Source organism: Anser anser (assembly GCF_964211835.1).
Source record: "Anser anser genome assembly, chromosome: 3".
Lineage (NCBI taxonomy): Eukaryota > Metazoa > Chordata > Aves > Anseriformes > Anatidae > Anser > Anser anser.
In genome coordinates this window covers 105571172-105594461 of record NC_139722.1, presented here as the reverse complement: position 1 = coordinate 105594461, position 23290 = coordinate 105571172, and the positions used below count along the sequence as shown (strand labels likewise).

Sequence of the window (23290 nt, the reverse complement as noted above, 5' to 3'; positions counted from 1 at the left end):
CAGTAATTTATTTAGTAGCTTTATACAGGTTGTCTTACTCAGCATATGAGGTTCTTTCTACATCAACTCAGAACATTTTTCAAACTTTTGCATAGCTTTCTAGAGATTGCCCTCAATCCCTCTTGACTAAATCAGTAAGAATACATATTGGAACTGCTTACAAGTAGTCACAATATTTTTCTCCATTTACAGTATATTTTGCTAGACTCCCACCATTACATCTTTAACCAGATTACCACGTAAGACAATTACAAAAACTGTTTTTATGCCAAGAAATCATTGGGTTTCAAAGTAGTTCAAGTCAAGATTTGAAGTGACTTGAAGTCAAAAGTCTGCTCCGGTTAAAGGTTTCAAAGTTTTATTCTAGCATCAGAACATTAGATTATTTTATGCTTTAGGTAAAAATTAGCTCGTCATCCATCTTGACCCTTGAACATATTTTCAAAAATTTGGACAGAGTACTAGAAAATCAGGTTATACTATATTGCACAACCACAGGCAAGTTGGAGTCACTAAGGATTCATTTGGTGGATCTTGGTGAAGACAGAACAACCAGAAAAAATTAACAGAAATACACATAAACTTTTATATTTGTATAAAGTTATTTATTTATTAGTAGCATATACAAAAAATAGTTTGTATAGTTAGATCATTAATAGGCTGTATTTTAAAGACCATAGGTTTTCAAGTGATATGAAATCCCTCAATTTTGTCACTGTAAGTTAGACAGTTCTTTACTATGGATCACCCTTTCCACTTGAAAGTTAAAGCAGTTTCACACTGCTGTTATCTGAAAATAAATGTATTTTGTATGTACATTCTAACAAAAGCTTATATTCTAGCCTGGTAATTGTTATGACAGAAACTTGCCTCAAGTAGTGACAACTGTTCTCTTTTCCTGTAAAGTTCTCTTCATGAGCACTAACCTTTATTATTTCCCCTCCCTTTAAGAGACAGTAGCAAGAATTACTTTTTCAGGCGTGGAAAACAATTCTTCAGTTTCTTCTACCATTCTTCAAGGCAACAAAATACCAAGTCAAAGAAATACTCCTTAACAGTTACTACTACAAGATTTCTTTATTTTTGTATGTATTTACACATGTACATATATACACACTCAGGCTTGGTTTCTGAACTGGTATGAACTTAAAGGCAAGATTTCACTGTCTTTTACTTGAAAAGCATAAATATAAACATTTTCCAGTCTTCATTTTTTGTTTAATAGAGCATTCACTTCTTCAGGTTCCATTATATCTTCATGTCTGCTTCAAACCATCTTCTGCCTAATGCGCTTTTAATTACAACCCTTTGTTTACATTTCATGCCAGATAACACACCAGGTCCTGTTTCCGCAGAGGCTTCCAGGCGCTTAGATTAAGCAGGACCATGCACAAACCAACCTTTGCAAGGCTAGAAGACTACGCAGAGAAGATCCTCACTGCTTGGATTTTGCCATTGGATTAGATGAAGTCTGAGAAGTAAAAAACATAGGTAGTTTTTTTTTTTTTTACAGATCCCAGGCCACCAGGTGAGCAGCAATATAATAAATGAGAAGCTTCATACAGCGTCAGCCCAAAATAAACACCGTATTATTATATTAGAAAGAGCGTTTACACTGAGAAATACGCACATCCCCCGAACGAAAGAGTTGTTAACAACGAGCCAGGAAACGAGCAGTCTGTACGTGGAAGCCAGAAGCCACCCACCCCGGCCGGGGCCCGAGCCCACACCCAGCAGCAGCAGCAGGTTACCAAGGCACAGCGCACACACAAGGCACTCCAGGCGGCGGCCGCCCGCCCGCCTGCCTCCTTCCCCTTTTACACACGGCTGAGGGCCCCCGGGGCCCTCCATGCGTCCTCTCCCAGCGGGGAACTCGCTGTGAGGAGGCCCCCAGCCCTGTCAGCACAGCGCTGCGGGCGCAGGCCCCCGTCCCTGCCGCCATCCCGGTGCCCGCCATGTCGGCCCACGCAGCGCCGCGCCGCGCAGCCTCGCCGCCCCCCCCTCCCCGCCCGCCGCCCTTATATCGGGCTCCGCCACCCCACCCCGCGCCGCGGCGCTCGCCCGCCCGCCCGCCCCTCCCTGCCCCGCGCCCCATAGAAGCGGCGCGCCGATTGGCCGCCCCGCCGCCGGCCCGCTGTGTGGGAGGCGGCGATTGGCGGAGCGCGGCCGCCAGCGGCTGCCTCCCCGCGAGTGTGTGTCTCCGGCAGTGTCAATGGCTCCTCCTGCCACGGAGCAGCGACGGGCTTGAGCCGGGCCGGGCCGGGGGCTCCTTTAAGAGAGCGCTTCTCGGGGGGGCCGCCGAGGGGGGCGCCGAGCCATCGTCCCCCGCAGCCAGCGCTCGGGAGACCCAGCGGCTCCTCCGCCTCTCGAGCACAGCCGGGGAGGAGGCGGCGGCGGCGGCAGCGGGACCCGCACCCGGAGCCCCCTCCTTCCTGCGCCCGCTGCGGCGAGGCGGCCGCCCCGGGGCTCCCTCCTTCCCCCGCGAGCAGGCGCCGGTTGCCGGAGGACCCCCCCCCCCTCCCCTGCCGCCACCCACACGAAGCCGGCAAATGAACTCGGTCCGAGCCGCCAACAGGAGACCCAGGCGAGTGTCCAGGCCGCGCCCGGTGCAGCAGCAGCAGCAGCAGGAGAGGAACAACGCCGCCGCCGCCGGGGATCGGGGTAAGGAAGGCGCCGCCGAGCCGAGCGGGGGCCTGCGCGGCGCCGGGCCCCGCCGGGCAGCGGCAGGAAAAGCCCAGGCGGCGGCACCCGGGGCTCCCGCTCAGGCCGCGCTTTGTTTGGCTCGGGCTCTGCCCCGGCTCGGGGCTGCGGGCCCTGCCGCCGAGCGGGAGGGAGGGAGGGAGAGAGAGAAGGAGGGAGGGAGGCGGGGGTTCGGCCCCGGCCCTCAGCCCCGGCCGCGCTCCCACGCCCGCCGGGGAGGGTGGGGGGCGACCGCCGCCGGCCCCCCGGGGCGGAACGGGGCGAGCTGCCCCCGCGCCGCGTCCCCCGGGGAGCCCCGGCGGGCCGGGCCGACAGAGCGGGGCTCGCCGCTCAGCCCCGGCCGGGGTGACGCGAGCCCACCCCGGGGGGCTGCGGGGTGCGTGTGTGTGTGTGTACCGGGGGGGGGGGATAGGGGGGAACGGCGCCGGGCACCCCCAGCCAAACGCGGCCCGGGGGCGGCGGCCCGGAGCCCCGCGGCCCTCCGCAGCCCGCCTCGCCTCGCCTCGCCCGGCCGCGCAGGGCTTGCTGCGCAGTTGGGCGCCCGTGCTTCGGTTACGGGGGGGGGGGGCGCGGGCCGCGGCGGCGGGGGCCGGGCGGCCATTTGGTGACCTCCCTCCGCCGCGCCGCCCCCGCCGCCCCCGGCCTCGGGCCCTGGCGCCTGGAGCCCCGAGGCCGGCGGGGCCGGGGCCTGGCCTGGAAATGTTGACAATCGGAGCGCAGGCAGGGAAGCACCACCATTGTCTGAGGGGATGGGAGGAGAGGAGAGGGATCGCCGAGGGGGGATCCCGGCCCTAATGGAGGCCGGAGCGGGATCGCCGGGCTCTGAGGGGGGGCGACGGCGACGACGACGACCCGGGGACGGTGGTCCCTCAGGCCCGGGGCTGCTACCGCAGGAACGGGTCCTCGGGGGTGCCCGTGTGCTCCGTGCATTTGCGGATTTTTTATTTTATTATTTTTTTATTTTTTTTTTTTTAAGGGCGAGATGGGGGTGGGATTGGAGGAGACATTTTGCATGTCTTATCTGGTGGATTGGATTTTAATTTTTCATGCGTTGGCTGTCACAACTCTGGCATGATAAAGGAGACTGATCCGTGGTGCAGTTTTAGACGTACAAATGTCTTTTTAAAATTAAAAAAAAAGCCTTCATTGTCAGCTGAATGTCTTTTGTTTGAGTATCCAGGATATCACATCAAGAGCGAGGTATTCTAACTATGGAGATGCGTCACAATAAATATTCCAGCGTGTTTGTGGCAATCGAAGCGTTTTAATCAAACGAAGTAAATAAAATTTAATCTGAGGAAGTATTTTTAATTCTCCATTCCTCCCCTCTCCCCTCCCTCCCCTTCCTTCCCCCGCCCCCCCTCGCACACATTGGTCAGAGCAAAGAATGTTACCCGGACCAGCTTGCTGTGTATATACCAGAGGATGTGATGTCTTATGCCCAATTATGGGGCTTGTGTAAATCTTCCCAAATCTTCGGTAATTATATAATTAAAATGACTTCACTGGTAAACTGACATTTAAAAAAAAAAAAAAAAGTACTTCCTCCTCTCAATGATATGCACTGAGGATTTTCGTCATTGACGTTCCGTATGCACAATACAGAATTTTTTTCAACCCCTGAGTTTTCTTCATATTTTAAACAGATGAAACTACAGTCTCTAAGAGGCATCCAGGAAGGTGTGCTTATAAATTAAATGCTGTGATTATTCAGTTTTACTGCCTGTCTCAAACCATTTTTTTTACTGCCTGTCTCAAACCATTCATATGTTACTAATTTGCTAAAGATCCAGGCAGAAACTTTTTCTGTTAAAATATGAGACTCCAATTTATTTGCATTGCTCTGATATTTTGTGGAACTCTAGGTTAACCTTTTTATTTTATTTTTATTTATTTTCTTACATTGTTACTGCTGTTTACCACTCAATGGTGGTAACTGTTTGCTGAAACTACTGTTCTATATGGGTCACTGCTAGCTTTTTCCTTCCATTTTTGAAGGTCAGTTGCGCTAAGGTCTGGCTTGCTGAAAAATGCATTATTAGCGTTAGGGGCTTTTGTATTAATTTCATATTTACGTTTAGGGTACCCTTAGCGCAGTTCCTATTCCCATCTCAGAACTTGTGTGGTCAGATTCAGTATCTCTGGAAGCTAATGCCACTTTTACCTGTGACTTTGATGGCTTTGTGCATGGCTGTTACTGGAGAGGATGAGGAAGAATGCTACCAAATGAGAAGTCAATATAAAAGGGTTAAACTATACCACACAAGTCAGTGCTGTCTTTTTTCACCTTTATTCCCAAGCAATGTAGGTCGTCTTAAAAAAGTCTGTATAAAAGAAGCAGTGCAAGTTATTAGCCGAGGGTTTCTATTAAAATCAGATTTAAATTTGTTTAAAAATTATTATTAGATAATGTGAGTGTGCCTGTGATTAAATTAAAATTATTTTTTGTTAAAATTAATTCTGCTCGTCCTTCACATCACAGTAAGGAGGATCTTACAAATACTGTAGAACAGAGTATACAATGTAGCATATAGTTAATCTTTGGAACTTCTTGTTGTTTCATATCATTAAGGTAGATTGCTTAGTAAAATGAGTGCTAGATCCTGAACTTTATTTATTATTTAATGGTGCATAGGTACACAGTGTTTTGCATCTGTGCAACAGCTGTTAAAATTTCACTATTGTGTAAAAATCTAGAGTTATGACTCCTTTTATTAATACATTGCGAGAAAAAAAAGTAAAGAAATCCTCTGTCAAAGGTTCCTTGTAAAGGTTTAAAAATCATATAGAGCTGTGTTGTATAATATGAGATTATTCTTAATGTATTTTATACATGTAGTATGAATAGATCTAATGAGCATATAATGGTGCTATCTATATTATAGATTGATAAATAATGATTGTGTACCTTTATTCTGATTACTCTGGGGAAGGGAGATCATAAATGCATGCAGATAAAAATCCACCCCCCCCCCCCCCCCCCAACTTACTGGGTTGTACAGCCAAGATAAGATGTCATCAGAATATAGTTCCCAAGATGTTTTGCCTTATGTTCTGCTGTTCACACCTCCCTCCATCTAAATTAGCCACTCTGGCTACACTATGCTACTTCTGTTTTACCTTCTCCCTCCTGATCTTTCCACAGTCACCGATGGCATTGCCAGTGGTTTATTCTGTGGTTTTGGAATTCTGCATGAAGGATACAGAATGGATGGGTCCTTTCATTTTATTTAGGACAATGGTCTGTCCAGAAGGAAATTCAGACTGGGTGACGTCTGTGTTTAAAATATTCCTATGTTTGCTTATAGTGCTTTTTATTTATTTACCTATTTTCTGTTTGGCTACAGTTTTAGGAAGAAAACAAGGTTAGGCACTTCAAAAAAAAAGTCAGAATGCAGCTAAACTTAACCTCAAAGCTATCATGTATGATAGTTTTATTTTTTTCTTGTTTCTACTCCTCTCAGAGTAATATAAATGCATTAGTGCCTATGTGCTTCTTCGTGATGTCAGCACATTACTGAATATGGTATTTATGAGGTTCTGAGCTTTATGTCCAGTATTAAGTGTTTTCAGGATTGGACCTTGCGTGTTGGTAAGCACCACATGTATAGCACCATCACAGCTGGTGGGGTTGCCGTGATCCTGCTCGCCTCTTTTATATGGTTTTGGTATTCACGTGACAAGGTAGTGAGCTGGCTCAGAGCTGGCTGTGCCAAAAACGAACTCCTTTTTTTTCTTTTTCTTTCCCAGGTGTATTTTTGGCTTGAGTGCCAAGGGGAGGGATAACACTGAATGCCTGTGGGTGTGGTGGGACGGTGGCAGCTCCAGTTTAGATTGGGTTAAGCTGGGTCGATACTTCTGCAGTTGGGGCATATGGAATACAGCTTGTATACCTACCTGGCAAGCTTGCTCATTTTTCTCCTCCTTGTTCTGTTTTCCAAACAAAACAAGACTTTCATACCCATACATTCTGTCTGTCTGTCACTCTGCAACTTCTGAATTTGTTAGCTCATTTCAACCAGATTTGACAAAGGGGTGTGAAGTTCTTAAGTTTTGTGGAAATAGTTGAATGGGCAGAGAAAGAAGACAATGAGGGAAAGACAGTTGTAACTTATCCTCTCTACCCATGCCAAGAAGCAACAGCCAGCTGGCCTGTCAGCACACAAGGTAATTGAATTAGTCATTTGTCTGTATAGGGGACACGAGCGCGTGAAGTACTGAGAGGAAGAGTAGGTTAGGCTGTGCAAGACACAAACATGTAGAAACTAAGCTCCAGTAGATCTCTTGCTCACACAGCTTGAATTTTGTAATGTTAAGATAAATATCTTGGGAAAGTTAAGGAGTCTTGATTTGGCCCTGTTTCAAGTGCATGTGTGTAAGCGTGTGCGAGATTATTTTTTATTTTTTAACGTATCCACCAAAAGGGCTACGTTGGTGTGTGCTGGCCTGTAACAGTGACTGAATTAAATGACTCTTATTCTGAAGCAGATGCCCAGCCTTGCAACAAAATAGCTAAATTGGTTTCAGTTTTTGTAGGATCATCCCTTATGGCAAGAAGTCAAGAAGTCGGGCATCAATTGCTCCAGGTGGAAAGAAATCTAATACAGGTTTTTCCATATTCCTTAAAACAGAGTTCTAGGCTGTGAAAAAATGTTTACATACAGATGCGTAGTCGTTGTTCTTGCAGCAAAAAGTTTCTAAAGTCTGCCTTACAGTTAAAAAATCAGATTTTATGAACTTGGTTTTGCAAGTACTACTTCTTCTCAAATCCTGATTTTGCATCAGGAGTACAAAAGAGGTGTACTTGTTTACTTGTACTATTGTCTGTCATGTAGGACAAGAGCCAAATTTTTGCTAAAGATTACGTATCTCGTTTGCAAAGATCAAAACAGAGTATATTTGGTCTTGGTAATAATGCTGATTGGCTCATAGTTTTGGTGTATTTTTCATAATTCATAAGAATATTAACATACGTTAGTTTCTGAGAACTAGCAAGTCTTTTCAAATTTTATTTCTGTGTTCCAAAAACCTTGAGCTGAATGGTTTAGGTTGGGCAAATGCAGTCTCCTACACTGGTCTATTTAATACCTTCCTGCTTTGTGGGAGTGTTACGCTCTGCCCCCTTCCTGCTCTAGTGCTACCTGGGAGCATCGCAGTTATGGAGTGGACCAAAGGTGTCCAGCACGTGTCAGGCTTATTGCAGGTGTGCAGGGCATTACACATAATAGACGTTATGCACACTGGATAGGAAGAATTTAGTGTATACGCATAGAATTGGAGTACTGTGAACACATTGTCAGCCCAGCAGCTGCCTGGGAACGTCAGACTTGCAGCTTAGTTTACGTAGCAGCTTCCACACCAGCACTGTAAATCTGGCGTGCCCGGCGAGTGCTTCAGTTTGCAGTGTACATACAAAGCGACTGCTGCGTGTGGGGGTCTGTTTGGCGCAGTAAGCGTACTTACTTTGCATATGCACGCCGATATCATCGAGGAGGCCAAGGGCAGCCACTGCGGCGAAGACAACTCCTTTGGTCACCATCTGCTCTAGGTTGCTTCTGCAAAGGAAGTTGTGTTGGGAGTATGCTCCAGGTGTATTGTAATGTGGGTCACCTGTGGCAGGGCTTGAACTTCCTTTTACAGCTTGTGGCTGGGAACTGTTTGATCTGCCATAAAGAGGAGGTAGTGTGTTTCTCTAAGATTTCTAAATCACGCTGTTTATAATGTACAATCGTAAACGTATTTAATGTGAAGTAAGAAAAGTAAATCAGAACTGTGTAGTATGTGGTTAATAAAAACAAAGAAAAGAAGATGTAACTGAATTAATAAGAATTTAAAAAAAATGAAAGGTTTGTTTCCAGTTGTTTTCTGTCATTAGTTAATCCTCTTCTGTTTTCTGACTGTTAAGTACTAATGCTGATTTCTTGCTTATGTGGTGCTTTTCTTTTTAGCACTTGAAAAGGAGGGGAAATATACTTAGTGTTTTTTATTATTTTTCGTAGCGCTAAACTTCAGTACGTGAACATATCCCTAGAATTTTAGTTTGAGTCTTGCTTCTTGATGAAATGAGCTGGGGGGGGGAGGGAGAAAGCAAACTGAAATATACAGTGAAATTACAAAACACCTATTAAAATTTTACTTTTAGAAGGCATTTTGGATTGATGTAAAAGAGGAAGGCAAGGTCTAGATATAAATCCTGAAGTAAAGAAGACACTGCATGGGTACGTTTAATTTTACTTCCTACTAGAAAGTTTAATGAACTCTTTTGAGGTGGTTAAAATCTCTGACTTTGGAATGCTTCTAAGAAGGTAACTGTTGCATAGTAATCGTTGTGGTTCTTCTCAATACATAAGGTTTGCTTGTTGTGCTGCTGCCTGTTCTTAAAATGTTATTGTTCATAGAAGCTGCTAGGATGCAGGCAAACAACAAATGACCACTTGTAAACCATTTAGTTCTTTCAGCAGGCTTTTAAGGACTGCTCCTTATGCAGTCCTCTGAGGTATTTCCTTTAGCTGCATTTTGACAAGATAACTAAGTTATTTTAGAGCCTGCCTGCTAGGGGAAGGGGTTGTCTCACTATTCCTGCTTCTAGGCATGTTTTTATACCCCGCCTTGTGTTGTCGCTCCTCTGGTTTAGGCCAACCCTGACCCAGAATACCATGGAAGCTCAGAATCAAGAAAAAACAAACAAAACCACCACCTGAATAGTTACTTGCTGGTTAAGCACTTAGAACTAGCTAACTGCAGAGCTCAGTGTGTATGAGATGCGGTCGTCAGGTATGTACCTGGGATGGGGGGGAGGAAGTGGGACTGCTCCTTGCTGTCATGGCTGATAATCAGTCAAGCAGTTTTGGTGTTGTAGGAGACTGTAGCCTTACGCAGTGAATGGTGATAGTCCTGTCCACTACGTAGGAGCTGCACAAACACTGCTGTGGCTTTGTTCTAAGATAACATGCTGTTGCATGTATAATAAAACATGAATAAAATTTACTGTTGTCACAGAAACCTGCAGTTTCCACCCCATTGCCAGGTTCATTGGGTCTCTCCTGGTGTCTTAAATGTGAGAGTTCAGGCACTGGTTTGCTGTAGGAGCTCTAACTGGTGCATAGGTGTTTCTTGTTTACAGGTGTCATTGCTGAAGCTCTTAAATTTGTTTATGACAAGCTGTTACAGTTTCTTGATTCTACTTAGTTAATTCAACAGAAATATATATTTGTATCATTCCAGTATGTACTGGTTATTGCTGCTTTTATTCCAGTATCAAAAGAATAGTATTTATCTTCCAGTGCAAATGATTCTGTGTTCCAAAAACTGATTAAATTTTATATCTCTATCAGGTCAGCATCAGTCTAGTGTTGATTAAGTACATAGTTTTTCCCCTTTTTGTTTTTCCTGACTTAATCAAACCTCATAGGTGTAAGGATTAGGGCTGTTACTTAATGATTGTTTTTGCAATTGTTAGTGAAAACTGATTTGGAAAATTAGCTAAACCTCTTAGCAGACAGTGCTGTTGGGCTGGGAGACAGGGGAATGGCTGGAAAATATTGGGGGGTGGAAGGCAGGAGTACGCATTCATTACTCTGGCTGTAGGCTGCTAGAAGGGTAGTCTCCCTCTGGTTCCTGAAAACTGTGTAGGGAAAACAAGCATTCCTGGGAACGAGGTTGGGAAGCAAAAGGTCTTTTATTTATGTCCTACTGTGAATTGCCATTGCAAGGCAAAATTAAAAACTGTACTTGGAATTATTGTACTTGTTTTGAATAACCACTGTCCAGATCAACAGAAGAGCTGAACTTGCAGTCTCATGATCATCATGCTGCGTGCATGCTTTTATACCAAGGGGCTGGTTAGCATGAATAGGTCATGTTACAGTAACTATTTCCTTTTGGTAATCCTGGTTTGTAGTGTTTGGAAACAGCCTGCTTGCCTTAAGGGCTCTGACTTGTGGGTTTTCTTTTGTTGTGTGCAGTTAGAGGCAAAAATTTGTGAGTTTAGTCTCTGCTTTCTGAACAGGAGTGAGCTCTAACTCTACAGTTTGTCTAAATTTCAAGCTATCTTTGTGTTTGGACAGGCTATTGCAGGATGACAGGTTACCAGATGTCAGCTGATCTGTGGTATCTGATGCACCATAATTGTTCATGTGTGTGCTCTTAGCCTGTGGCAAATGGAAGGTAATTTGAGTTAGCTTGACCCTCTTTCATTACGTTCTTTCAAGGCACTCCCTTGTCCACGTGGATTGTTAGACCTGCTGGAGTGCCTGGCTAAAACAATAATCCAGTTTCTGTCTCCAAGCTAGTTTGAGTGTATCTGTACAACAGTAAGATGAGGGCTTCGCCATAGTTTGCTCTATCATTGCTGTTTTGAGACTATACCTTGCTGAAGGAATGATTGCTACAAAGATGCTACCCAGAGAATCAGTCAGATGTTATAATTAGCAGGTCTGTTTTACCTTTGGCAAAACTTTTGAAAGCTTCATTAGCACATCATAAAACACTACAGTAGGTTGGTTATTTCATAGTATCTCGGTATACGTCTTTCTCGTATATAAAGAAGTAGGTTTTACTTTGCAATTACCAAGCATCTTCGTAAAGAAGTCAATCGTTCTAATGCTTCAATAATGCTTTTTGGATGTTCTGATTCAAAGCTCACTGAAATCCTGGCTAGCTGAAAGATTCCCATTGACCACAAAATGGCACCTGAGTTTGATCTGAATTGACATGAAAGGTAAAACAATCAACTTTCTTCTTAGTGCTTAGTGATATGAAATTTGAGTTTGTGACAGTAAATACGTAGCTATCCAGTCTGCTTCATCAATAATTATTAAAAATATAAAATACTACTTAAATGCGCGTGGGACAAAAAACTTCTCAGTAGTCAGGTATTACCACTCTGTCTTGCTCCCTGACTAAATTTCCAGGGCTCCCAAGCAAAAACTTAGAACTGCTTCTTGAACCTACATCAGTTCCCACTCTTTCCCAAGACAAATATGGTTAGTTAATTACTACATTACTGATCCTACATCTGTATGACAAATAATGTCCTTCCCATTTCTTCTTATTTAGCAGATGAGAATTTCTAAGGGAATACTATGTAAAACGTACAGCTCCTATGTTTCTTGTACTTGGGAAAAATGAATGGAAAAGTGTAACTCCTGGAATTCAGTCTTCTGAAGACATAGGCCTAGGTGCTGACTTAATGTGGTTCTCTGAGAAATAAACAGTTGTGAAGGTGGTCTATCAACATCGCTTTACAGTAGGCTGCAATTGATTTAAAAAAAGAAAAACTTTATGCTGCAGAAACACAGCAAAACTTCCAATTTTCATCATTTTTGTACGATCTGAGGATAAAACAGATGCTTTTTGGCTCAATAACTCTTTCCTGATTATCATGAAAGCAAGAGTCAAGAAAGGTGTTCCAACAGCTGATGTATCTTCAATTTAAACTAGATGTAATAACCATCCAGATGGATGTATCTGCCATTTCCTTGAGTTGTTGCCATCTTGAAGGTGGATGGACAACAGCTTTAAATGGCTGTTACGTTAAAGACTTTGGCAAGGTGTGATGTTTCACCTTTTTCTGAAGGTGATAAGACCTGTTGTTCAAAACAAACCAGTTTGCTCCGAAATTTCACTTGCTCAGTTATTTGACTGTATTGACTGCAGCGTCGATGTTGAGATCACCCATGGTGACGGAAAACCTGAGCTCCATCCTTTCTGACCTGGGGTGCTGCAAGACTGAAAGTCTCTAAGGTGGCTGTAGTATATGAAAACGAGTAGCAAGTGTTCCATCACTGAATGACCATTTTGTTCTGATCCGTTTGGTTCCTCTCTATGTCCGTTTTTAACTTTCTGCAAAGGTATGTGGTAATGGAGCCTCTAAGGCATATGCTTCAAGTTGCTGCTGAAAGAACCTCCTTCAGTGCAAGTTTTGAAGCTGTTTGGCTAGCTAAACAACAGTGAGAAGGCAGGAGATGCATGTTTTTGGCTACTGTTGTAGTCTGGATGATTAGAAGAATTATTGGTATGGTTGTGATAACAGGTAATATCTGAGTGACTTCAGGTGACCTTCAATAGTGAGTTTAGACCCCTTCATATCTTGCCAAGTTTCTCAGTCACAGCAGCTCGTGATCAATAATCCGTTGATATATTTGATTGTGTATCCATCATCAGTGTGGATATTTGCCATGGTCAAACTTTACTTTAAATTACAAGATTTAAATAATCGAAAAGGGCATACCTGGCTAGGTTCACTGGGTATCTAATGAAGTCCTGTTTGAAGAGAAAGCTGTCATGGTACATGTCAGTATGGTGCTGCCTTTCCCATTTTGCCTAAGTGACTTTTGAACAACTGAGTTTGAGTGAAACTCATTTTTAATGTTAGCAGGAAATGAAGTTTTCTGACAGCTTTCTCAGCTAAACCTGTTTTTTTCTACATGCAACAGAAGAGGAAGAGGTAAAATTCTGATTTTCAGTTATAGACAAAATAACCTCAGTATGTAACTTTAAAAGAAAATATACTGGATATGTTAATGTTGAAAGAAATACTTCGTCTTTTGGAGGCTTCTTGCTTTGGTATAGCTATTAGCTTAGCTTCTGTACTTAGAGTGAAGATGAGATGTATAAAGGAAGTGTGAACTTACTTGTAAAAATCTGTTTGGAATTACCTTTCCTTTTTATTTTTGACATGTTATTCAATTTATTTGAAGTTTTCAATATTGACACTGTGTATTAGTTCAGTTTAAGTTAAACCTTATATTTTCGTGCTCACTTCATTAATTTTTCTGCCTATGTTTTTCAGAAAACTTTATCAAGAAACTGAAGATTTGAGCATGTACTTTGCTGTGGGTTGCTTTAACTAATTAATACAGTGGCAGTTAAAAATGGTTTGCACATGTCAAAATCACAATTTTTAACTATTTGAAGCGTATACCAAGCAATACCTGCCCTCCACTTTTGCTGTAAAAGTGGATTCATTCCCGTCTTCTTGGGCAGATCCCAACAGGCAGCATAGCTTGTCATTTACTTGTCTTCTTAATGGCGAAGATCAGAGTGCTCTGAGCTGCCAATGTATTTTTTAAATATGAAGTTTTGAAGTGTTACACAGTCAGGTGAAATCAAGAATAATGTCTGGAAACATTGAGCATCTTAGTGAGCTGGACACAGCGATTTGCATACTTAATATACTTTGGTTGCTGCCCTGTTGATTCTCCTTACCAGCAACGTAGGACCTCCAGAATTCCTCTCTCCTACTGGTGTTAGCAAGCAGATAACTGTCCACTGAAGAAGTACTCTAATGGCTGGGGAAGGCAGAAATTTTCAACTGTTCCTGTCACTTGAATGATGCCACTTGCATAACGAGCAAGTTTTAAATAGTAGGAAAAAACTGAAAGTCATCTGTTTTGGTGTCTTCGTGAGGTTCTGATGCTGTTGCAGTCACTAAAATTCTGCGCATGTACTGTGTTAAACATTCACTATGATTTGAATACTTGTGTGTAGGGCCCTGTTGGCAGAAAGGTTTTATTTTCAGTGATAAAAATACTGTGTGTATGTTCTGGTGGCTGGGGGACTGCTTGAGCCTGGTTAGCTTATCTATCTTTTCAAGATTTCTGGGATATAAAGGCATATATGTTTTTGTTTTGTCATCTTCCCTGACCTCTATTCTGTCCTATTGCAGAAGTGGCCAAATATATTACAGAAAATGAACTATTTTTAAGCTTTGGCTACAGAATTTGTTTAATTCCTGTAGCTTCTGAAATCAAAATATGGTTTGAGAAGGGGGCAAAGAGGTATAGGTCAGAATAGCAGGCTCATAGAAGCTAGTATTGAAAAATCCTGCTCGCATTGGATTTGTAGGTTTTTTTTTTTTTTGAAAAAAAAAAGTTCCTTTTTTATAAGTACACATGGGTGATAAATGTCCTCCCAAGGCATGTCTCTTCCCCCCCCCGCCATCAGATATTTTTCACATATGTGGAGACAAAATTCTGAAGTATTTTTCTCCAAACCTAGCTGGTAAAGTCTCCCTACATAGACGAAATTTCCTTCGGTCGGTGTGTTTATATAAGATGTTATGATCTTAGGGATTCAAATAGAAGCTAGGTTTTTTTCCTCGTATGAAGAGACTCACTCATGCATATATACATATTCAGTTTCTTACTTTAAAGCAACAGGAGTAATTCAGTGGCTGTTTCCTCTTTCAGTAGTTTCAGTAACAGTGGTAGATGGAGTTAGGCTAAGGAGCAATTTCTAGTCCAGGAGGTTCCTGACTCCTTGCAGAATTTTTTTCCTAAGTCAATTCTCAGCATATACAAAAAAAAAAAAAAAAAAACACACACAAAAAAACCCTACTGTTCAAGCGTTCAGTGGTGCATGTGTGTGGAAAATGTCTCTTATCCCACCATGGTTTTTTATGACTATTATAGTGATGGCCTAGAGTAATTTGAGTACAGGTATTTCCCTTTGTTTTACTGATTTGGATGTTTTTGTGTACCAGTCTTGCGGCTCGTAGAGTTCAGTTGTGCAACGAGGGCGGCTGTGGAACACGCCTCTGATACAGTGAAGTACCGGTGCTCTGACTTCAGCAGTGGGGAATGAAAGTGTTAAGAAAAGTCCTAACTTGTCCAAAATCACCAGGGAAGTCTGTAGGCACCATCTTGCTGTTGATTTAAGCAGTCGGATTGTAGATGGCCACCAAAAGGGATTTGATGCCTGTCTGTCTGTCCTTCCTTCTTTCCCACACTTCCACTGTCCAACCAGTGGACGTTATGTAGGGGAGCTGGTGGGAAGAGGTCCGTACTGTCTTTTCTGGTAGCATTATAGCCCTACGTTGGCTTCCCTTGATCATGGAATTGCATCCATGGCAAAGCTCGAAATTGAACTTGGTGCTTTAAGGTTCCTGTAGCGGGTACCATAGTCAAGGAGCTGTGCTGTTTCTCTTGGTTCAGTACCTGTCTTATTTTAGTGCTCAGCTTGTCCCAAGATAAACACGAGATGGTTGGAGTGGGGGTTGTTGTTCTCAGCTGTAATTTGTCCTCTGGTCCCAGCTGATCCCTGTTCAAGGTGGGGATCACTGAACAGCTCAAAATATGGCCGTGGTGGTGCTTTGATCTTTCAGGGCAGCATTATTAAGGTAAAGGGGAATTGCAGTTGGCTTGCTTAATTATGCTAGGCTGAAACCTGGAGCTGCTCTTGAATTGCCACGAGCTATATGGCCATCTGTCACTGGGGCAACAACTTGTATTCCAAGGGGCAGCTGGAGGGGGTGAGGCTTGCTTCAGCTGGCAGACTTTTTTTTAATTTGCCACTACCTGTCAGTCAGAGCCCTTATTTGTTGGTAAGAAAGAGGGTAGGGGTTCCCTTAATTATTTGTGCAATTAATTAAAATAAAAATCCCAAGAGGACAAGTGGACGTTTCTGCAAGAATAAATTGCTTTCATATGATGTGTATTCTGTGTTCTTAGAGACTTGTTTTTTTGCAGTTTCAAGATGTAACAATAATAGGATGGTTGTGAAGCTGTAGGTTCGTCTCTGCGTGCACTGAGCCAGTCATATAATATAAGAAAATTATTCTTACTTCTAATCAAGTTACTTTATAAAACATAAAGATTGAAGGGAATATGTTGAGACAGCCTAGGGAAAGAACCACGTGGAAGGTTCGAACATTCAGATTTTGCACAGGTTTCTTAAGAAATCTATCATCAGTGGTTTTGGTATGGGTTTCCGAGTAAGGACATCTGACCTCTTAATGGTGCTGATCATGGTTGGATCTGTTGCTGTGAGTAGAGGAAAAAAAGCACTGAGCCTTGTTTTATCTGAGGAAGACTGGGCTTACGAAAGGTAATTGCTGGGAAAATAGCTGGAGAACACATTGCAGTTGGTAGTCAAACAGTATGTGGCTTTTAATTTGAAATGGTTTGAGTATTTTTATCAGAAAAGGAGGTACTATTGCCTGTATATTTTATTCAATTGGTTGGCTTCCTTGCTTTTTCAAATCCAGGAATGAGCTGATAGCTCACTGTTTTCAGGAGGACTTGGATTGCCGAGGATGGCATTTTACGTTTGCTCTTGCGTGAGCCTAATTCCTGCTATTTTTTTCATCCCATATAGCCAGCTCATATGCCTGGGGTAAAAGGTAGGAAACAGAGTAACTTTGTAGGGGATTCTTAGTCCTTAGTCATAATCCCGACAGGTGCAGATGGTATTCTGCTCAATTTAAACTAGCTGCTGTTGCTTTCTAAAGGACCTTTGTAAAACTGTTACTGGCTGGCATACATGTGCTGTGACCACTTCTCCCCACTTCTCTAGCATGTCCAGTATACCAGAGACTGTTAAAGGGCATGTCTAACATGTCTTCCACCAGCACAAAATTGATAAACTCTTGGTTTGGTCTCGGAATGTGTCTCAGTGCTGACTGTGCATTCACAACATCTAAAAATAATAGGGAGGGCCCACAGGCTGAGCGTGTTCTTCTGAAAACGCAGTGGGATGTCTGGAGCATCTCCTCATTGGGGCGTGCAGCTCAGAACAGTCTGCAGTTAAACCTTTCTGTACAGCTGTCCTCCCAAGTCATATCATTTGCTGGGTGAAAGCAAACTTCTGACAACATTTTTTCCTGATGTAGTGGAAGCATTTGTCATGAATAATTGCCTCACAAATTCCCAGGAAATTGAATAATACAGAACTAAACTTAATCTGAAAAATACAGTTGGATTAAAAAACAACAGCAACAGCAAAAAAAACCACCATTGTTATTAATTGAAGGAAAATAAGTTGCAATTGTAAGTACCAGAAGAGACACAGACAAACTATTCTATTTCTATGCTGGCAAAGTAAAGGTCAGTGCCACTTTCAAAATTGTTTTCAGTCCAGTTGCTTCTGATAAATGATTTGTCAGGTGTAGTTTGGATTTTCAGATGCTCAGGTTCATGAGCTAGTTGCCTTGATTTTGATCTCTGTTCTCCTATACCATGATTCCTAAAAGATATTTTAGCAACAACTTTATATTGGTAAGCATGCTGTCTTGTCTGAGGCGGTCACATTAAGCAAGGTAGGAGAGGGAGGAAGCTGTGGGGTTGTAGTGTGTGCATATATGTATTTTAAATGGTGTTTAACTTGTGTTTTAATACACAATGGTCTCCTTCCCTTGCTTTCATCTCTCTTCTTTCTTGGGAATCCAGAGCTCTTCAGTCTTTACAGTGGGCAACCAGTTCACATCAGGGCTTTGCTTCATAGAAGATGAAAAATTAATTTTGAGCTGCTCTTTACTCAAGCAGCTGCAGCTCTGTGTTTGTCTGCTGAGGGCACCAAAAGAGGTATTGTTTTGTGTGTGTGTTTTTTTTTTTGCATTTGTGTTAAATCATTGGTGATTTTTGTTGCTGTATAGGTTCTAGAAGTTTTTAGCTGTGTATGATTCTCTTACATCCCCAACGCTTTAATAGCTGAGGTTAGCTGATCTTCAGCCACAATCCGTTACTTCCTTTTTGCTCAAGGGAAGCTGCTCCCCTTTCTGTTTCTTTCATACAGAACACAAACCTCTGCCTTAAAAAACAGAGGGCTAGCACTTGAGTGTGAAATGAAATTAAATTCTTCAAAAATCCTGTAATGTCACAGCTTTTCACTTATTTTTTTTGTGGGAATGCTCACGCTGTCTGACTAGTAGCTGGGCACCACTATGAAGTGAACAGCTCTAACACTTGGAATAGAGAAATGGTCACTGAAACGCAGGATGTTTTTGGTCTTTTACCTAACTGCTGCTCTTAGTCTTGTTAGCATAGTACTGTTGTGTGCGCTTAATTATATGTATTCAACAGTTTACTGCCTGGTAGTAAATCATGTCTGAGCTTGAAATATGAATTTTCCTCTCCAAGGCTAGGTGATTATAAATGTTTAATGTTTAATTTTTTTTTGTTTGAGTAACTGCTTTTAACTAGTGCATTTGATCCACAAAATACCTGATGTTGTTGTTGTATGCTTTACTTGATACTAGGTGGGAACCCCAATGTATATGAATTGCCTCTCCGTATGTTTAATTAGAAGTAATGGGTGTGTATATAGCTTGAGAGAATTATCAGCCTCCTGCCTGTATGTGAGGCCTTTGCGTCTGCTGCTAGATCTAGTGATTGTACCAAGGTTTAGGAAGTCCTTATTTATATTACTGTGGAGTTTCTCATACCTGGAGCCTGTGTATGTACGTTTTCTGTTGAGTAGTATGGACTACTGTATTGCCTACAAATGAGTTAAAATGTTAGGATGATGCATAGCTGTTACCTGGCACCAGCAGAGCTCTTTTTTTTTTTTTTTGGAGGCTGAGGAGGCTGGTGGTAGGCAGAAGATGTGAATAAGCTTCTTCAGATGAGACTAGAAGAAAAGCTACTAGAAAATGGGGATTTGTAAGTCTGTATAGAGTAATTCCTCTTGTTCTATCCACTATTCAGGAGAATTGGAAAGAATTTCTTTACAGAATCTTTATTTTTAATTGCAGTAGGTGTAGAAGTCTAATATATTATAACCTAAACTCTGGCTAGTCATCTTTTTTCTATTTTCAACTTATAATTGTCTTGCAGAAGAACTTAGGTCTAGGTTGCTCCTCAGTTGGAGTGTGTTGTAGCACTCGTATTGATGATGGATTCCCTTGAGTGGGTTGGGTTGGTGTCCCTTTTGTATCGCGTCCCCCCACCCCTGCAATAACTTCTGTATAGTTGGTTTTGTTGTCTCTTGTTATAGCTGTCTTATCATATGCGATATGGCTACCCAGGTAATAAAAAGTAGGTGGGTGTTTTTTGAGTGCTCCATGCATGTCAGGCAGAAGATGTTCTGAAAAAAGACTTGCAGTGCCTGTTCCTAAAGAGACCAGTTTGTGACGGGAACCTTCAGTGATTATGGATGGCTGGAGCAGAAGACAATCAAGTGCAGGTAAGTGTCCTGACTCAGGATGGGTGTCCAGCAGCCTCTTCTAGGCCTTAAAACAGAAGTGCCAGATGCAGGCATTTCTACCTCGCTTGGAGAAGCCTGCTTTGTGATCACAAAGTAGGGGCAGCTCAGTTGTTGGGTGCAGCCTTAATGTGTAAAGAGATTCAGAGGAAACTTGAAGAGGAAAAGGTAGTGAAGCTCTCTGCAGTGTTTCATGTTGTTACTGATGGGTGTGTTGAAGGTGAAGAGTACCAGCCTTTTGTGGGAAGGAACTAAAGGTAGAGAATCTTAGAAATTGGTGGATATATTTTGGATTTCTTTTCCTTTACCTGAATGACTAGAAAAACAAGTCACCTTGAAAAAAAGGTAGCATATCCTGGAGGATTGTGCTATGAAGTCTTCAGCCTATTATGCATACTTTATACCTGAAACTTCTTGAAATATTTGGGGGAAACAGCCCCTGTGGCTGGCTACTTTTTGTACGGAGTAGAACACACTGGAATCCTCCTCTGCTGCCTTTTTTTTTTTCCTGCAAGTGAAATTTGTAGTCAGAAATGCTGGAACTCAAACTTCATAGAATATGAAGTAATTTTTTGTCCTATGTGATAAATAATAATGTCAGATTTCTAAAACAAATAACAGGACTCTTCCACAGCTTTCTGTTATAGTTTGTGGGGAGGAAGTAAGCAAAAGATGAAGAAGATGTGGCAGAGGAGAGAGAGTGTGGAAGTCTGTTCTTCATGTTGCACAAAAAAAAAAAAATAAAGCCTTCTGGAAAGGGATTTACAGCTCTTGGTGAATTAATACTAGATATCGCTACATAACTGCGGTAGAAAATTTTCAGAAATACTTTTTCCTACCAAGATATTTTCTTTTTTTTTTTGAATTTAGGAACAAGAAACCAGTAATCAACTAAACGCAAGAAAGCTAACCCAAATGATGTATTTATAGGATCTGGAATGTAGGACAGATTGTTTGTGTTGGGGGGAAGTAAAGATAGGTATGGGGGGAAAAAGTAAAGATTGCTGTAGAAAACTTCTGGGTTCAGAAAGGTGAGGCTTAATGCATTGTGAAAGCTATTAATCTTGAATTACTCTGTAAAACTCTGTGGTAAAACAGCTATGAAAAATCACATGAACAAATACTACTTTAATAAATACACTAGCATTGTAATGTTCTTGTTCATTCTGTTGTTACAGAATGCAAACAGTTTTTTTAACTGAACCATAGTTTGTGAATAAACATTATTTATTGGAATGAATTCTGTAGAATACATTTTAGACGGTTTTTGGAGCTTGTTAAGCATGAATGTATCAAAGATGGCTAGTATTCTATATGGTCAAACAAAATACAGCAGGATACACTGCAAAATACACTTGTAAAATATCCTTGATATGTATTAGAACACTTAAATTATCTCCATTTTGCTAGTGGCAAAAACAGAAACAATGAGCAGTAATCCAGGGTTTCTGCTTTGGATGGAGAACGACTAACAATTGATGAGTGTCATGAGCCTTTGTGCTAAGGCTGAGCCCTGTACTTGCACTAACCTATGCAGGCACTGGTCTGCCAAGAAAAGTGGAAAGGGTACATGGAATGACTGTCTAAAAGACAGTATCATTAGTCTGCAGATCCTTTATGGAGGTCTTCCTCTAGGAAGACTTGGACACTGTAGAGAGGCTTTCCTCAAGGTAAGGGTACTTGATGGTCGGTGAAAACCTCTCATCCCCAGATGTGATAGAACTGCATTAGAGCTGAATTGTTGGCATTGACCAGTGTTCCATGAAACATTGCAGTTCTCCAGGATCAAACAATGCAAGAAAGGTAGAGGGACTGGAGCAGAATGAAGTGGGGCCTTCTCTTCAATGCATTTATACATACATACATACATATATATAAAAAATAATCTGGCATTTGTGTGCAGACATGCATAGCTCTGTTTTGCGATAGAGGTCTCAAACTTTCCTCCACGAAAGGTGGAACCTCCTATAAGTCCTTCCAGAGACTGAGCTATAGTCTTTTTTTTTTCTTTAGAAATGTTTTTAGAAGTGTCTTTCTCCATAAGAGGTTTTTTTCTTTACACTTTCAAAAGATACTTGAGGTTTTTCTGAAAGGAAGTACATCTCTACGATGATTTGTTTCATTTACTTCTTCGTTTCTGGTTGTGACTGGACACTTTCAACTGCCATGATATTTTCTCAGAATATCGCTGTAGATAGCTGAGTGCATCTGTCTGCTAGTGGTGTTGGTTGTGCCTATCAACTGCAAATGAAGTTTCATTCCATCATAGGTCAGACTCTGGCCCGTTTCTCATTCCTGTGCCAGCAGCAAAAACCCACACAGCGCTGACATGAAATAATTCACCAAGTATTACACATCAAAGATAGCAGTCTGATTCGATGTTCAAGTTTCATAGGTTTTTCAATCATGGTTTGACTGATGCACCAAATTTTTTTTGTGCTCCTTGTTTGTCATCAGTAGTGGGATGTGCTCTGACATCTCCTGGAGGAAAAATACTGTTAGCCAGTTGCTGTACAGCAATGAGGTTCTTCAAGGTGTAATCAGTATTTAAAAGTAGTCTTCTGTCCTTGCTGCCTGAAAACCTTCCCTTTTGCAGATTTTGAATAATGTCTGCTTGTCCAGCCCTTACCTGAGAGTACAGAGAAGCCAAAGGCTGTGTATGTTCTTTGCAAGTTTAACTGCTCTCCAGACACCTTTCTGGGGGGGGTTGTAAGTTTCTGAAACGCATGTATGCTTTTATGGCATCGAGATGCTCTTGTTATCTTGCAGGTAAACAGTGGCCATTCTGTTAAACTTCAGTTGTGGTTTAATGAGCTTTGTTGTTTCTGTAGAGTTTGCAAGTGCAAAGTGAAGAAAAATGAGAGTAAAATGTGGTTAATAAAAGGAAGGACTTCTGGTACTGAACTGATGTCCTAAGTGTTGGCATAAGGTAAATTAATTTAGATCAAGCAGTGGAAACTGTAGTTCTTGTCAGCAGTGATGTTTGAAAGAAGCAGCAGTTGAAAGACTGTAAGCAGCAATGTCTGTTTCTATGTTTTTGTTTTTTTTAACCCTTCCTGGCATAATTCTGGAAGACATTAATCATTCATACGCTTGTGATTCAGGTAAAGAGCATGGTGAGATGGCTGTAACCAGTTCTGAATTGGCTCCTTCAGTTTCAAGCAGGCCTTTGAAGGCAGAGCTCTTAACTGATGTATCGATCATCCCAGATGTAGCCATCATCCCAGATCTCTAAGTAAGAAAAAAGAGTTGGCCGCGAGTAAGCCAGTAGGAGCAAAGAAAAGTGAACAACGCTCATGTAATCCCCAAACCATGGTCAACGTGCTGGTGTATGCTTGTGCAAAAACATACTCAGCACAATTACTTCGTGTGCCTTATTTTCTCCTGTTCTAGTTGTGCTTGTAACAATGTCCACGAGGCCACCAGGGCAAGGTGAGGTGTTGTGTCCCCCAGGTCTGTGTTGGAAGTGACCAACATGACTGTCCCTAGGTGCTCCTGCGAGTGACTAACACCAGAACAACTGAGTAGTTGACAGGTATGTCAGATTGATTGGTGAGTTAAGCACAGGTGAAACTGTGACAGGATCATTTGTTGAAGGAAGGTGAAACCAGAGTGATTACCAAGACTGACAGAAAATAGGGCAAGCAACATAAATTCAATTCGCTGATGT

At 42.2% G+C, this 23290-nt stretch overlaps 1 protein-coding gene and 1 long non-coding RNA gene across 5 annotated transcripts in view; one reads left to right on the top strand and one right to left on the bottom strand.

Annotated features, from left to right (window-relative positions):
• Positions 1-1062: 1062 nt before the first annotated feature.
• On the bottom strand, positions 1063-1959 carry LOC310896032. 2 transcript variants are annotated; one of them, XR_014581125.1, is made up of 2 exons: positions 1631-1959; positions 1063-1471 (listed from the first exon to the last, which is right to left on the bottom strand). It is a non-coding gene; the product is annotated as an uncharacterized lncRNA (long non-coding RNA). The 2 variants fall into 2 exon arrangements; XR_014581126.1 differs by having other exon boundaries at positions 1752-1959.
• Positions 1960-2119: 160 nt separating this feature from the next.
• FBXO11 (F-box protein 11) overlaps positions 2120-23290 on the top strand; it is a 73757-nt gene continuing 52586 nt past the window's right edge. For 2 of the 3 annotated variants that reach the window (XM_083827816.1, XM_083827815.1), the window contains exon 1: positions 2120-2661. In XM_083827816.1, coding sequence (XP_083683942.1) covers positions 2550-2661 — 112 coding nt within the window. In that variant the 5' untranslated portion in view covers positions 2120-2549. Of the gene's footprint in view, positions 2662-8413; positions 8547-23290 lie in introns of those variants that run through there. The other variant, XM_083827817.1, reaches the window with a different exon arrangement.